Here is a 16164-nt window from a genome sequence, read left to right on the forward strand (position 1 = left end):
TTCTATTTTATTATGTAGGTACATTAATATTAATATATTAATATATTTGTTTTGCTACAATGTGAGATATGAATAATTGTATTATTTTTATTTTTTGTAGCTTCAACTCCTAATGGTATGGTACTTTATTTGGTCACTACCTACCAATTTCATGTATAACATTTTATGGACTTCATGCCATAGGCAATTTTAAATGAATTGATAATTGAATAAATTATTTTTTATATAAACAAGTTATAACAAAAAAATAAAGTATAGTATAGTATAGTATAGTATCAAAATAACTACCTCTAATATTACATATAGTTATCATACTAAGTATGAACAATTTGGTAAGTCAGCAACTATTGTCATTAGAATTTTGATTTAGATACAATTTAGGGTGGCAATTCGTCCCGGATTTCTCGTGACTTTACCGGTTTAGGAATCCATGTCCCGGCGCCAAGGTTCTCGGGACACCGATTTGTACCTGTTTAGGACGACTTTTTTATAGTAATGTCCCAGTAATTAAAATCGTTTTATAATTTTATTCTTTTACATATTAACCGATTTCATTTTTAACAAATCCTAATGACCTAATCTTAAATTATTTCGAGAACGATCATCGGAATGTACGACAATCACAGTTATAATCACTTTCTAAATTTAACAAACCTACTGTCTTTAACCACATTAATTTTCAATCTTGAATTTCGAGTACTATGATACCGAAAAATAATATTATTAATATGTTTTTAACAGAATGGATGGTTTATAGCTTATAAATAATTTAACAGTAATTTGCTGAAGGTACAAGTCGTATGCTAGTGCGAAATACTTTATAGTGTCGTAATTTTATACAGTTCATTATTTTACGTATTGACTATGCCGCCTAAAAGAGTTTTTCATTTTAACGAAAAATTGCAAAATGATTTCATTTGTAGAAAAAAGGGGGTGGGGTTCTCATTTAAAAAATCAAAGTTTGTATCACCACAGGACACTCCTAAAGTCAGTGGTTCTCAACCTTTTTTGGTTCACGGCACACTATTATACATCACAAGATTCATCACTCATGCACTTGACAACCACAACATCTTTGGTAACTTCGCAGAAGACATTAGTTATCGCCACACGCCTAAATATGTATGACATTTCTCCCTGCACATCTAGTAGATCTCGCGGCACAGTAGTGTGCCGTGGCACACAGGTTGAGAACCACTGCCTTAAGTAGTACAAAAAATATCAGGAATTTGAAAATATTGTCTTTATAGTTGTGCTTCAAGATTCAAAAAATCAGAATTTGAATTAATGAACTATTAAATAGAAAAAATGAGGATGAGCATGCTAAGCATTAAATAACTAGGTATCAACTTGATATTTCAAATAACCTAAAGCACGTGCAATTGGTTTTGAAAACATTACATTCATCTAAATATTCTATACCAACATCTTTAAAAACATAACTAATATTTAAATGTTGGAAAACATTAAAACAATACTTAGTTTTGCTTTATAAATAAGTCAACAAAAAGTATTTAAATACATAATACAAGATACTGCCTAGCCCAGGCATGCTTACAAAATCACCTTGTATAATATAACTAATAACTAAAATCGATTTATTCTCAAAATATTTATAACTCAATAATACCTAATTAAGTTAATACAAATTATAATTCAGCAGTAATGATACTTAAAAAGTAATTTTTATTTATTAGTATATTAATGCCAAACGGCTATATAAAAAACACAATAGTTAAGATAATTACTTATAACATAAATAGTGAAACTATGACAAATACAGTAAAATAATGTTATATTTTAATGTAGAAAAAGTGAGAAGAAAATTGAATGTTTAATATCGTATATGATACATTTCGATATTAGTATATTACTTACTGCTTAACAGAAGTAAAGTACATATTGGCAATTGTTACTTTTGTATAAGGTAATTAAATAAATTTATCATCTTGTCTCCTTCAACTATACATATTCTAACATCAGTCTTCTGACATTCTCCTGGCTTGCCATTGGACGAGTCTATAATAGTCAGTCCGATCTGGTACACTAAAAAAATAACATAATTATAAAAATAATGATGTTGAACGCTTATTTTTAAATATATACACATTTGAAGTAAATTGTAAGTTATTTTGTACCTTATGATTGCACCTTAACATTATTTGGCCAGTGTTCAGCATAGTTAAATAGGTAACTAAAAACATTGATTCAAACGCTGTTTGGAATAATTATGATAATATGAGCAGTTTCTATTTATTAAAATTTGTAATTATTATAATATGTAGTTGACTAATACTAAGTTGGTTTAGGTGATATCTCAGCCTTAATATAAACGTCATCAAAATATTTTTCAAATAAGTTTATTATTTTTCAACCATAACTAGCACCATACCATCTAAAATCATGTTTTGATGCAATAACTTATTGGGTCCAGAAAAATTTACTAATATTCATCGAGTTTGGAAAATTTTCTAAATATTTGTCAGACATAATTTACCATTGATTTTTACACTGTTTGCACTGTACACTGTTCGTTTTAAGATAGCAGGCTTGTCAGTTATGGAAGAAATAAGTAACGGCGAGATGGAAACGATCAAGAGGAAATATATGGGAATATTGTAGTATATATCAATATAATGTATATGTTACGGCAAAATCATGAATACCAGTAAAACCTTGGTGCCACCAACTGCTGTAGGTAAATGCCAGAATTTTGGAAACCGAATTTGTTTACCAATTGTTTTCGTCCCCCTATAGTATAATTTATTTTTATTACAACAATAAAATTATTTGGTTTTTATAGGATTGGATACTAACATTTTTGTTATACGTCAAATTAAATGGTTATTAAATATATTAGGTACTGCGTTAATGTGAAAATCGAAATTCTTTTTAGGTCATTTTAATTATAACAGTTGTATTGTGACATCAAATTTTTGTTATTATTAAATAATACTGCATAAGTTGAAACTATTGAGTAAAGTATAGTGATATTGCACAGCAATCGACTTTTTATAGCCTGGGTACAAAATCAGGGGCACTATCTCAACGGTATCGCAGCTGTCTTTGACTGGTGGACATAGGTTAATAAGGTGTAACTTACTATTTGAAAAAATGTATTACAAATAGATGTAAATATCGATTCAAAAATGTATTTAGCAATTGTACCGACAGCAGTTTGTGAAAACTAGGATTTACCAGTATTCGTACTTTTATAGTAACATATATAGAATGAATAAAGTTATTCGTAAGAAGTTGAAAATGCACTGATAACGTTCTTAACTACAATTTCAAGAATGGTATTTTATTCATTCTAATATATTAAAATCCAAATACAAAAGTTTGGGTGTTTTCTTGTTCTTAAAAAATAGTCATGTTAACATAAGTAAGATGGAGACAAAACATGTGGTTGTGACTTCCCATTAATCAATTAAATTAATCTAATATTTTATAATAAATATTTTTAAAGCTTAACTGTCTTATTATTTATATTATTATGCTATTACCTATAGAGAAAATATGCTATTTCATTAGCAATGTCTACAATGCTCGGTTCATGCAACATCAATTGGATTACAAGTAGAATGTGCCGGATGCTGTAGATTGGATCCCAATGATTGTTGATATTCAACAATGATGATCGCACAGTACCTAGTGAATCATGTATCACCAACATTGATATATTTAAGTTTAAAACAATATTACAGAGAAAAATAATAAAGGTATTAGGGGGGTAATATTATATTTACCACAAGTTCTGCACACATTTGGGTGGAAAATTATTGGAAAAAATCTGCAGATCGGTGGACTAATGGGATAATCATCCGAGAATATCATGAACATGTTGTATCTGCCATTTTCCCAAAACGTCTAATAAAAAACGTAAATACAAAAATTTTAAGTGTATTAATACTTATAAATAGACACATTTGAAGTTATTTATTTTTTTAAACTCTGAGCGGATAATTAATGATTGTACTGTTTTCATAATATGTTTTTTTAAATATTTGTTGTGTCTGTAAACACTTTGATAATACAAAAAAAAATTTTAAAATCTGAAACTTCAAGGTATGTCTCTTGAAGCAAATTGTATTTACTTTATAATTTTAAAACAAGTATTTCATAGTAATTTTCGATGGAAATAAAAAATATCATTCTGGTTGAATATAATTAGGTGTAATTATTGAATTCGCTGTCACAAAATTATTGTAGTAGTTTAGTAAATAAGCTAAAATTAAAGTTAAAATAAAAGTGTGTATAAAAAAAGTATATATAAAAATGAATGTCTGTCGGTCTGTCTATGTGTCTCTTATACCTAAACGGCAGGATTTTTTGAGTGTGTTTGAGTGGTTTCCTGAATGATTTAGATTCACAATCGGAAAAGGTAGGTCCAACTCGGACAGATGCTCAAACATAGATTTTGAAATTTACATTAATAAATGGTTGATATTGGTTATAGGAGATATATAAATATATTTTTAGTATATTTGAGTTTTTTCGTTATTCATACTGGTTTTCATTGATTAATCCAAGATTACATCCAATCGAATTTTCGCACCTTGCCAACCATGTCAGCTGATATGCACTTATAGCCATTGCTCATAAGAGTTTCCGTAATCAAAATTTAAAAATTAAAAATTAAAGTAAAACATATTATTCATATAGCGTGGTCTCCGCCACAGGTGAATTGCCTAGGTACCTGATAATTTACTTATCACAAGCAAGTCTCATATTATAGAGTTGGCATTTTTAAGGGACAAAAAAGTGCACGGGATCAGCTACCATTCATATAAATATAATTAATCCAATTAAATCTTTAATTGGATTAATCATATAAATATGATTAATCCAATTAAATCTTTCATTTCAGAAATATGAAAAAAAAGGTAATTTTATAAACATTTCTATAAAATACTTAATGAATTATTTAACCTATTATATTTAAAAAAAAAATATAAATGAAGAGTACATAAGATAATAATAAAGGGTAAACTAAAATTAACTAAGAAAAATTGTGTCAATGTAAAATTATAAATTAAGAAGCCTCCTCAAATTCAGATTAAAATAAACAAATTATTATTAGTACTTTCAAATATAACAAAAACAAATTGTATGAACTGTATGAATGAAGAAAATATCATGTTTCATTGAAAATTATTTTGAAAAATGTAATTCATATTAAATAGCTACGATATTTCTTCAGAATCTTAACATATCAAATTGGTAAAGGTGTGTAATAAAATAAAATATCGTTAATACTTACATTATTCAACCCAGGTATACGACACTTCCAAACTTTGTAGTTGAGAGAACCATCTTGATTTAAGCATGGTTTAGCAACGAAACCCTTAGATTGAAAAAATAAAAATAAACTATTACTTTATAATTGGTTATAAGTAGATATAGGATCCTAATGACCTAAATAACATACGAAAATTCTCTGTAAAAGGAACAAAATACCAACAAAATAAAAAAAAGAACTTACAAATCTCAAAAGAAGTGAAAAAAAATGTAATTTAAAAATAATAATCATTATTCTTAAAGATATAGATGTGATATAATGACTGTCAGACTTATTAAAAATATACATTGTAAAATGAATTATTTATAGTTAACATTTCAATTTCATGTTTGATTTACAGTAAAAAATGAATAAAGTTATTAAAAATAAATTAAAAAGTAAAATAAAAATAGAAAAAATACATTGACATCAAAAAAACCACAAATCTAAAATTTGAAGAAAATACCACAAATTGTACAAGAGCTGCAAAAGCTGTCCAATAATATGAAAAAATGGTGAAAGAATAAAAAAAAATCGCATTCAAAAACAAAAAAAAAGTAATCATAGCTAAAAATGACTAAAAATTATATAAAATAAAATGCAAAATTCATCAACATTCTACCTCTAGTTATCAATTAAAGGAAGTTTTTTTTTTAATGTACTCACAAATGGATGATTTTTCCTCCAATCTCTACGTTCATCTTTTAACCGATTTAACGCAGTGTCAGTCATTATTCTTTAAATAAATAAAATAACCCATAATATAGTTTTAAAAAATTACTGTAATTTAAATAATAACTTCCTAAAACATGCGTAACTCACAGATTTTTTGGATTAGATGGCCGATCAGTAAATTACACACGATATGTATTTCGTCAGGATTACTAAGTAGACCGCACCACACTAGAAGTCGTTGTAAATCAAAATCGATTAGACGGCGGAGTTGAACCTAAGGTAGATTTCAGTTATAAAAATGTTAGCAGAGATCATATTGTAAAACGAACATCAAAAACAAAAGCGATAACAACGGATATGGAATAGGTACAAACATGAATACTAATACAACCAATGGTTAGAATGGAAATGATTCGATAACACAATGGGTATGACACTGTGTGAATTTGTTGAATCGACGATTGAGGCCTTAAGCACAGTCTCGGGAGGGGGGGCGACCACCTAAGTGCTCCTACCCCCCATGGGTGGTGGTAGAATACTGGTAAACAAGTGCCTAACATTAAGTTGGTGTGCTGGCTCGTTTCCGAATTTTAGACCGTAGGTAAACAAGAACCTGATTAGCTGATCGATTGTAGTTTCTAATTGTTTTGTGATAACACGGAACCCTTTGCCTGGCAACATAGTCAAGCCGCACCCCCAGTGCTGTACAAAGTATGAAGATAAACAAAATAATACGTAGGAATCTGATTGTCCCAGACTATCATATATGATAGATCACAAACCATAACAAAGTATGTACATATTAAATATGACATTCTCCACATCTCATTAGTTATCACGTTGAATGAATATTGGAGAACCTAACACATAGGAATAAGTGGGGATGCTGAAACAAAATTAAAATCCTTATTGTTACTAACATACCTCTATATTTTGTCTTTTCCACAGATAAATAAAAAATTGTTAAAGGCCCCGGCCCAATACTTCTCCCTCGTCAGTTCCCCCTGTCAACGCTATCCGACACGTCGCGCCATCTTCAACGACATGGCATGCTAGACCATACGCTCTCTTATTTCGCAAACCTTTCAGTTTAGTCTGATAAATTCCTAACCTTAGATAATATTATGAAAATAATAATAATTTAATTAATAAATCTGATTTTCGATGGTAGTACCTAGTGCTGGATTAACCTACAAGCAAATTAAGCAGCACTTCTTAAGGCTTTCGAAAAAATTCAGACCTAACCGTAAATTTTATTTTTGTACAGAGAAAATTAAAAATTTGTATACTTGTACACTAAACAAAAATGGTCAGACTACATGCTGATTTCAATTGAAATCACCAAAATTATACAGTATAAACACACATGTATTTGTATAATTATTATAAGAAAATATTTTATACGGCCGTGCACAACTAATAATAGTAATGCTATTAGGAGCTACCTTTTTTTATCATCTTATTTAACAATTATACAGCACATTGATATTGATAATATAGCACAGTACAATTTATTTTAACATGTTTATATTTATGATTCTTTATTGAAGCGACCACATTAACTGTCTAACAATGGCGACTATCACATGAGAACATGTTACGTATTAAAGCTTCTTTAGTTTTTAAAAAGTGTTAGGTTACTCAGTATAGTTGAAAGAAAATAATTTTTCAAAAAGTACTTTGAAAAACTTCAAAACCAGAAGGTGGTTGGTAAAAGCTAAAAGAATTTCAAAAGAAAAAGAAAAAATGAGGCACAACTTCTAGAAAAGGTAAACTCCCTTACAAGTTATTGTATTATTAAAAATACCAATAATAAAACAGATACAATTATAAACTAACCGAACTGACATAATGTGGTAATAGTGTATCAAATTTATTTACTGATGATTGTTTTATAGTAATCCTATAATTTTGGACATTTTAGTCAATTTTAACCCTGGAATTTGGAATTTTAACATCAAACAAATTGAGATCTCTCGTATTAAAAAAAAGGCTAACATTATTTCAAAATAATGATGCTGACTTATCTTAAACTAAAAATGTACATGAACATCCTAAAATAAATTGTTGTTTAATCAATAATGCATTTTTCTGAAGAAAATTTAATGGCAGTTAATGCGATAGAGAATGGTTAGTTTATTCACAGACTAAAAAAAAAATGGAATATTGTTATTATTGTATCTTTTTTCTAATAAAATATAATTTGTGATGGGTTTGATGATTGACGAAATGTTCAAAGAACTCTTGAAATCCATGCGAAAAATGGAGATCGTGTTTTAGCAATTAGAATGTACTTAAATAGAACACTATCCAGAAACATACTGGAAAAATAGATGATGAGCTATATAAGTACAAAGAGAATTAACTGAAAAACGCAATTAATTGAAAAATGTATTAAAGCTCTTAAGCCTAATGAGCTTTTAGCTCAAAATTGGTTATTTGTTATTAATTTGTGAATTTTTTATTTACTTAGATAAAATTCTTCAAATAATTTGTGTTAGTATATAAAATATGTTTATAATTTTATAGTTTACTATGTATAAGAGATTATTTAGTGCAGAAATATAAATGTTATTGTTATTAAGACAGATGCACTTAAAAGTAATCCAAAATATATTAAATACTTGTTTTTATGTTTGGCAAAATTACTATATGAAAATGTGTCTAATCAACTTCAGAAAGACTTTGACTTGAAAATTACTTTATTCAAGGTAAGTATGCATTATATATATATATATATGTTACGGGCAAAGTGGAAAATTCGGGCAATGTATACAATGCCCGGGCATTGTGCACAGTGACCGGGCATTGTATACAATGTCCGAGGTATATTGGGCAATGTAAATTGTGAAGTATTTATACAAATAATCTGCATAATATATTTTGTTAGATGATAATGATAAACTAATATGAATTTATAATCGACATCTGATTGTGCTTGCATGCCGATCAAGTCAATTTGACAGCGAGAATTCATTTCAGAAGATATGATTGGTTTTACAACCAACCCTTTTTTAGCTGTACTTCCCTTCTTTTTACACGATTCGCAATTATTTAAGTATAACATTATTACATCTCTAGTTATATTTTTGTACTTTTTATTAATCTCGTGTTCCATTCTATTTCTACCTCCATGTCCAATTGACAAATGAACTTCATGTATAATATCATATAACTGAACATTATGCACATAATATTTTATTGCATTACCTTTAAATACATTTAAAATTTAATTAATTAAAAAAAAATTCTAATACTCTTATATAAATAATCATATAAACGAGTATAATAATTATTAGTATATAATATCATTGATTAGGTAAAATAATATTATGCAGATTATTTGTATAAGTACTTCACAATTTACATTGCCCAATATACCTCGGACATTGTATACAATGCCCAGTCACTGTGTACAATGCCCGGGCATTGTATACATTGCCCGAATTTTCCACTTTGCCCGTAACATATATATATATATGTTTGGTTATAATGTGTGATTTTTATTAATACAGATGTAATTGCAATATAAGTGAAGTCTTTCTTAATTTTAACCGATCTCTAGGACAGATACTTTATGTGAAGTCATTAAAAGAAAAATATCTTAGAAAAAGCTCCATATTTATATGATTTTTGTAAATTTGCTATAACTCATCAATTTTTTTCCTCCAAGCCTTAAACATTTGTTCGAAAACCTTTTGCTGACGTTCTTTCTCAGCTGACTACTTGGATAAATACTTAATTTTATAACTATAACATTTTGTTTCTTAATTTCGTATGATAGATATTAAAACGCAGAACGCTGTCTACATGTTGGACAAAAAATGAAAGAACCAATAACTTATCGTACACCCAGGATTTGAAAGTCAGTAATAACTAGGGCTAGGACTATGTAGCAAATGCTTCTTTTGAGGGTAGTGTAATAGAAAGATAATTCTTATATATAAATATGTTTTGAATTGTTCTAAACGTAATGAAGCAAATTTTTTTTTGCTTTTCTTTGCTTTTTTCCACAAAACCTGCTTTTCCCCTTTTTGGTTCTTTTTTCTTAATGTTTACATATTTTTCTTGAAAATTTAACTTATTTCTATGTATATTATACATTTATACTTGGACTATATTATTATTACTAGAAATTATAAAACCAGTGATAAAATAACTAATCGTTATTGTACCGAAATTGTATAGTTAAAACTACAATTATCTGAATTATATCTGCAAAATTTTTATAGCACGTTCTAATACTCTAGTTGACCGGTAAATATCAATCGACAATCAGTGTTGTATAGTGTTCTAAATAGTTTATTTTTAACAGTCAAAATGCCAAAAGTTAAAAATGAAAATTTTAAAAAAATCGTTAGAGAATTCAGTGAAAATGTGCTTATAACTGACGGAAATATTAAATTTAGTAAATTGTGACAAAATAAATTCGGATAAAAAATATAACGTTCAACAACATGTCAACATATTGGCAGAGGAAAACACAAAGAAGCATTGAAAAAACTTGAAGCTGCATCACATAATGCAGTTCAGCCATTCATTCAACAATTTTTTAAGTCTGATTTTAATGCTGACCTATGTTCCAGGGTGTAACGGCGTAACAAATGTAATAACTAGCATTTTCGATCATTTCTTTCAAAATATTGCAATAAAATTATTCTCAATTAATCAACTTTACGAAAAGGATACTGTGATTATTCCTACAATAATAAGATATCTAAAATACGTGTTGCTGTGAACGGCCAAGAAATATGAGTTTGCCTAGATGAAACAATTGACAGTGTAAATGCAGCCAATGTCATTATTGGTATTTTTCAACCACAATATGTTGGTAAAACCTATCTAATTCACACAGAATATTTAGACATAGTGAACCATAATACTATTTTTAAATTATTCGACAAATCTATGTATACTTTATGGCCAAATAATGTTTATCATGGGGACGTTTTATTAATTGTTTCGAACGCCAAGCCGTTTATGAAAAAGGCTGGCTGCTGTATTCAAACACTGTATCCAAAAGCCTTGCATGTGGCATGCTTAGCTCATGCACTCCATAATGTGTGTGAAGAAGTGCGTGCACATTTCCCAAAAGTTGATCGTCTGATTGGAGAGATGAAAAAAACATTTCTAAAATATCCAAAACAGATGGCTATTTTAAAAGGAAAATGTCCCTATATTCCAAATCCACCCATATCAATCACTACTCGTTGAGGTACATGGATTACAGCAGCCGAATATTATTGCACATATTTAAATGAAATAAAAAGTGCAGTTAAAAAATTCATAAAGAACGATTAGTGTGTGAATGTTGTAAGAGATCTTATAAAAGATCAATGTCTACATTCAAATCTCGTCTACATTACAACAAATTTTAGATTTATACCACATGTAACTACAAAATTAGAAAAAAGCGGTATTTTTTATTTTTGTTTCAACTATTTGCATTTTTTATATATTAATTTTTCTAGGCGAACCCTCGGCAAAAGGTATAGGCACTGTGTTAAAAACAAAACACAAGTTAGAGGAAGCTAAATAATGGTGAAGTAGCGAAATTGATTTTAGAAAAGTGCAATCGTGATTTTTCAAAGAATAATGGATGTGTAGAACTTCAACAAATCAATAGTATTCATAATGGCCCTGCACTAAACATAAATGTGGAATAGTATGATTTAAATGATTTAGTTTATAAGAAATATGCACCGATTACAACGGTTAACGTGAAAATTTATTTTTCAATGTATAAAAATATATTAGCACCCAATAGAATGAGATTTAATGAAAGTAACTTGATCAAATATATGGTCGTAAATTCCTTTTTAAAATTTTAATTTTATGCGTAATTAAAATTTGTTTTTTTAGAATTAAATGTAATAAATGGTTTTTTTGCCTTTTTTGGCTACTTGAATGCTTTTTTAAGGATTTATTTTACTACAAAATCCGAGCCCTAGTAATCTATATCTATACTACTATATAAAATGAAGTCGCTTTCTTTTGTTCCAGGTTTTAGGGGCATACATTTAGTTCGATAAAGTCAATAATTAGTTATTATTAATTAAAATAAACGTGTAAATTGTATAATTATACCTTTTTTAGTAAGAAATAGTCGCTGGCTGAAAATAAATAACCGTTAGTTGTCGACAACCACAGATGCTTCTAGGCAGGTCGGTATCGACGTGAAATAGTAAACAATTATTCTAATTATTTAGTTAAGCAAAAAAAAAATTTTATGTTAGAAACTATAATAAGTATTTATAATCAATGGTGTACATTAGTTATAAGAAAAAAAACTAATTACTAATCGAATTTTAACTAATTTTTTATAATTTTTTAATCACTACTTTAATATACAGGCTAATTCCTGTTCAACATGTAAGCAAATTATTAAATAATAAAATAAATAAATATACTAAATTTTAGTATTACGTTTGCCGGGTCAGCTTTTATTAATATAATGAAAAAAAATCTCGGTTTTCGCCTGAGGTGACTTTTGCCCGGGCAACGACAGGTGGGACAGCGAGTAACTAATAAACGGTTAAACACCAAATAAAGCTTTTTAACTAGGTATTCACAATTTCACTATTCACTGTTCAGTAGGCACTTGGCACCTTGTCAAGACAGTAACTGTTTTTTAGGCACTAATATTATCACAATACAGTGAAACCTCTATTAATGGACACCTCTCAATAGTGGACCCTTCCCAATAGTGGACACTTCTAAATTCCCCGGCAAAAATGTATGCGCATAATAGGAGTTATAACCTCTTAGTAGTGGACACTCTTAATAGTGGACGTGGACACAATAAACTGGTACCAAATTAAAAATTACCTCTCATAAATGGACACAATAAATGTACATATCGAAAACGTTTAATAAAAACACTATATTTATCTGTTATATATTCGTTTATATTTAAAACCAAGGAAACAGAAAATCTAAGTGTTCGTGTTTTAGCAGAACGATTTTGCATAAGCAAGTCACAGGTAAATTTAAATATTTAATTATGTACATACATATTTTGTTTTAATTTATCTAAAAATAATTTAATGAAAAATATAGGTGAATAACATTTTACAAGATGCGTGTAATTTGAAAAAATATTACGCTATTTTTTCGAGCACTTCCTGATAAAACATTGTGTTTAAAAAACGAAATTTGTCGTGGAGGTAAAATAGCTAAAGATCGTTTAACTGTTTTACTATGTGTAAATATGATCGGGGAATTTGAAACTCCGTTAATAATTGGAAAATCACTAAAACCACGTTGTTTCAAAAGTGTAAATGTATCAACGTTAGGTGTTAATTGGAAAGCTAACCATAAGGCATGGATGAATCGAGATTTAATGACAGATTGGCTAATGTGTTTTAACAGAAAAATGGAGATGGACAATAGAAAAATTATTTTATTTCTAGAAAATTAATATTCCAATGTATATGTTCATATGTATACAGTGTACATATAGCCCATTTCCTACAGTGTCTCCCTATAGTGGACATTTAGTAATTTTTGAAAATGTCCACTAAGTAAAGGTTTTCTCAATAGTGGACAACTCTCTATAGTGGACAATTTTTAATTCCCCGTGGCTGTCCACTATATAGAGGTTTCACTGTAATTATTGTGTGGAAATTTAAAAGAAAAAATCTGTTCCGAAGAATGGGGCATGGGCATTACTGCAACTCTACTTCTCTTGACCGCACCATATCTATACAACATGCATAATTTTTGTGGTTGCAATTAACTACTTCTATTATTATTGTTTATGTAGAACTTTTTAAATATTTATATACAAGTATACTTAGTACTTAATGTGTGTACAATTGCATACGATATACATTATTATAGATATATCGTAATGTGTAACAATTTTATTGTATATTTTTGAGACAGTAAAAATTATTATATATAATATACCAATCCTTATAATACACTTTATAATACATAAATGAGGAACTGGTATGACAAATTGTCATGTTGTAAATAAATGAAAATGGTATTATTATTCAAATATTAGGAGTCACAATAGATTATAATTTGAAGTGGTCAGAAAGCATACAGAATATTAAAAATAAAATGAGGAACATAACTTATTATTCAAGAAAATTTGATATTTTTATAAATAAATTCTGGACCTTGGGTCTAAAAGGGCCAATCTCACTTTTTGGTGAAAATGAGATAAATGGCTTAACATATACAATTTTATGTATATTTTCTTGTGCTAGAAGGGCGTATCTTGATCACTAAAATTACAAGAAACAGATTGGCCAATGTTACAAACAAAAATATTATTTCTATTTCTATAGTGACCTATCTGATTTAAGTCTTTATAGTCATTATCTAATTCATAAAACAATAAGGCTTATGTGTACTTTGGCCCTTATATGATAAAAGTAAATAAAAATATTGTCTTATCATTGGCCATGTTGACGTTGTTTATTGATAGTGTTATCAATATTCTATTCTATATTAAACGAAAAAAATATTAAAATTATATTTAATAACAAGTAAACATTACATCGTCGAACAATTTTTTGTTAATATCAAATGTGTAGTACTCATAGTTCAATATTTTTTAAAACAGTTATTTATTTTTAAATAATTACAATGAGTAAGAGATCGAAGCTGCTGTTGTCAATGTGCAATAACAAAACAGTTAAAGGTACTATTATAGTTGATTGGTCATATTTAAAAATATTATTTTATTTAATATTATACATATACATAATACTATCATATTTAAATCTAGAAAATACAGTCGAATCCGATAGTGAATCGGGTAGTGTAAATTATGATTATTCTAGTGATGAATTTTATATTCCACCAACCAAAAATATTCAGTCTGAAGAAAGTAGTGATGACGATATTCTAAATAATAATGGTAGGTAACACTAACTAAAATTATACCATAATTTCTATACTTAAAAGTAATGTATATAATATATATTTTTTGAAATATCCTAGGTTTTATTGAGATTAATCCCGAAAACTTGATAAATACACTAAATCCTGAAAACAACAATGATAATTATGAAAGTTTTGATATTGAAGGTAAATTAATAGTATATACTTTTATAATGTTTGCTTTACAGAAATAATAATATTTTATAATAGAATAATTTCATATTATACTATTATTACTAGGCACCTATTATTATATACAAATAAACTAAAAACTCAATACTATAAAATATTATTGGAATAATACTAATAAGTAGTATTTAAAGTATTGAAAATAAAATAACTAGATTTTTTTTTCATTATTAAATTACTCACTCTAATATTTTGGTATTTTGAAATTTAGTGGTGAACTTCCCTAGTGTGTCTAGAGATATAAGTATTGTTGAAGATATAGAATTTATTGGTGAACTTGGTACAACTATTCAACAACCAATTGATCCTAAAGGATTTTTCATAAATTCAAGAGGTGGTGGTAGGAAAAAATTGGCTGATGAATTACTGACAAGAAAACGTAAAAGAAATCCAGAAGGTTGGACTAAAAATGTAAGGAAAAAGTCAAAGATGCAAGGCAAAAGTTATATAACTACAAAAGGTAAATTAGTTCCAGCAAAAACATTGAAGCCCCCTTGTTCATGTAAACGTAAATGCTTTGAAAAAATTGACACAGATCAAATGTTTGTTATTTTTGATAATTTTTATAAGTTGGAATCAGAAGGACAAAGCCAGTTCATATCAAATAATATAGAAGAGTACCCTAAAAAAACTGAACGTATAAAACAAAACTCCACACCCAGTAGAAGACAATTTTCAAGAAAATACTTTCTCACAGGAATTAATAATATACAAATTGAAGTATGTCAGGTTATGTTTATGAACACATTGAATATAAGCTTGAAAAAAATTAGAGTTACTATGGCAAAAAAAAAGATAACAGGTGCAGGAATATGTTTGACAGATGGTAGAGGACATCATTCAAATCATCCAAAAACATCTGACCAAGATAAAAATAATATAAGAGATCATATTAAAATGTTTCCATTCAAAGAAAGTCATTACTCTAGAAACAAAACTAATAAAAAGTATTTTTTGAATCCAGATCTTTCTATAAGTAGAATGTATGATCTTTATAAAAACCATTGCACAGAAAACCACTTTAATATTCTTAGTGAATTTATGTACAGGAAAATTTTTGTTGAAGAATTCAATTTAGCTTTCAAAAAACCAAATATTGATACTTGTCAGTTATGCGATAA

The 16164-nt window shown here is 28.0% G+C and overlaps 1 protein-coding gene across 1 annotated transcript; it reads right to left on the minus strand.

Annotated features, from left to right (window-relative positions):
* Positions 1 to 1833: 1833 nt before the first annotated feature.
* LOC111039129 (SUMO-conjugating enzyme UBC9-B-like) lies at positions 1834 to 6013 on the minus strand. Its single transcript, XM_022322460.1, has 5 exons — positions 5948 to 6013; positions 5264 to 5347; positions 3750 to 3870; positions 3507 to 3651; positions 1834 to 2046 (listed from the first exon to the last, which is right to left on the minus strand). Exons 1-5 carry the CDS (start codon positions 6011 to 6013, stop codon positions 1980 to 1982), a joined length of 483 nt encoding a protein of 160 aa, XP_022178152.1. The 3' UTR covers positions 1834 to 1979.
* Between the last annotated feature and the right edge of the window lie 10151 nt (positions 6014 to 16164).

Source organism: Myzus persicae, unplaced genomic scaffold (assembly GCF_001856785.1).
Source record: "Myzus persicae strain clone G006 unplaced genomic scaffold, MPER_G0061.0, whole genome shotgun sequence".
NCBI classification, from domain to species: domain Eukaryota; kingdom Metazoa; phylum Arthropoda; class Insecta; order Hemiptera; family Aphididae; genus Myzus; species Myzus persicae.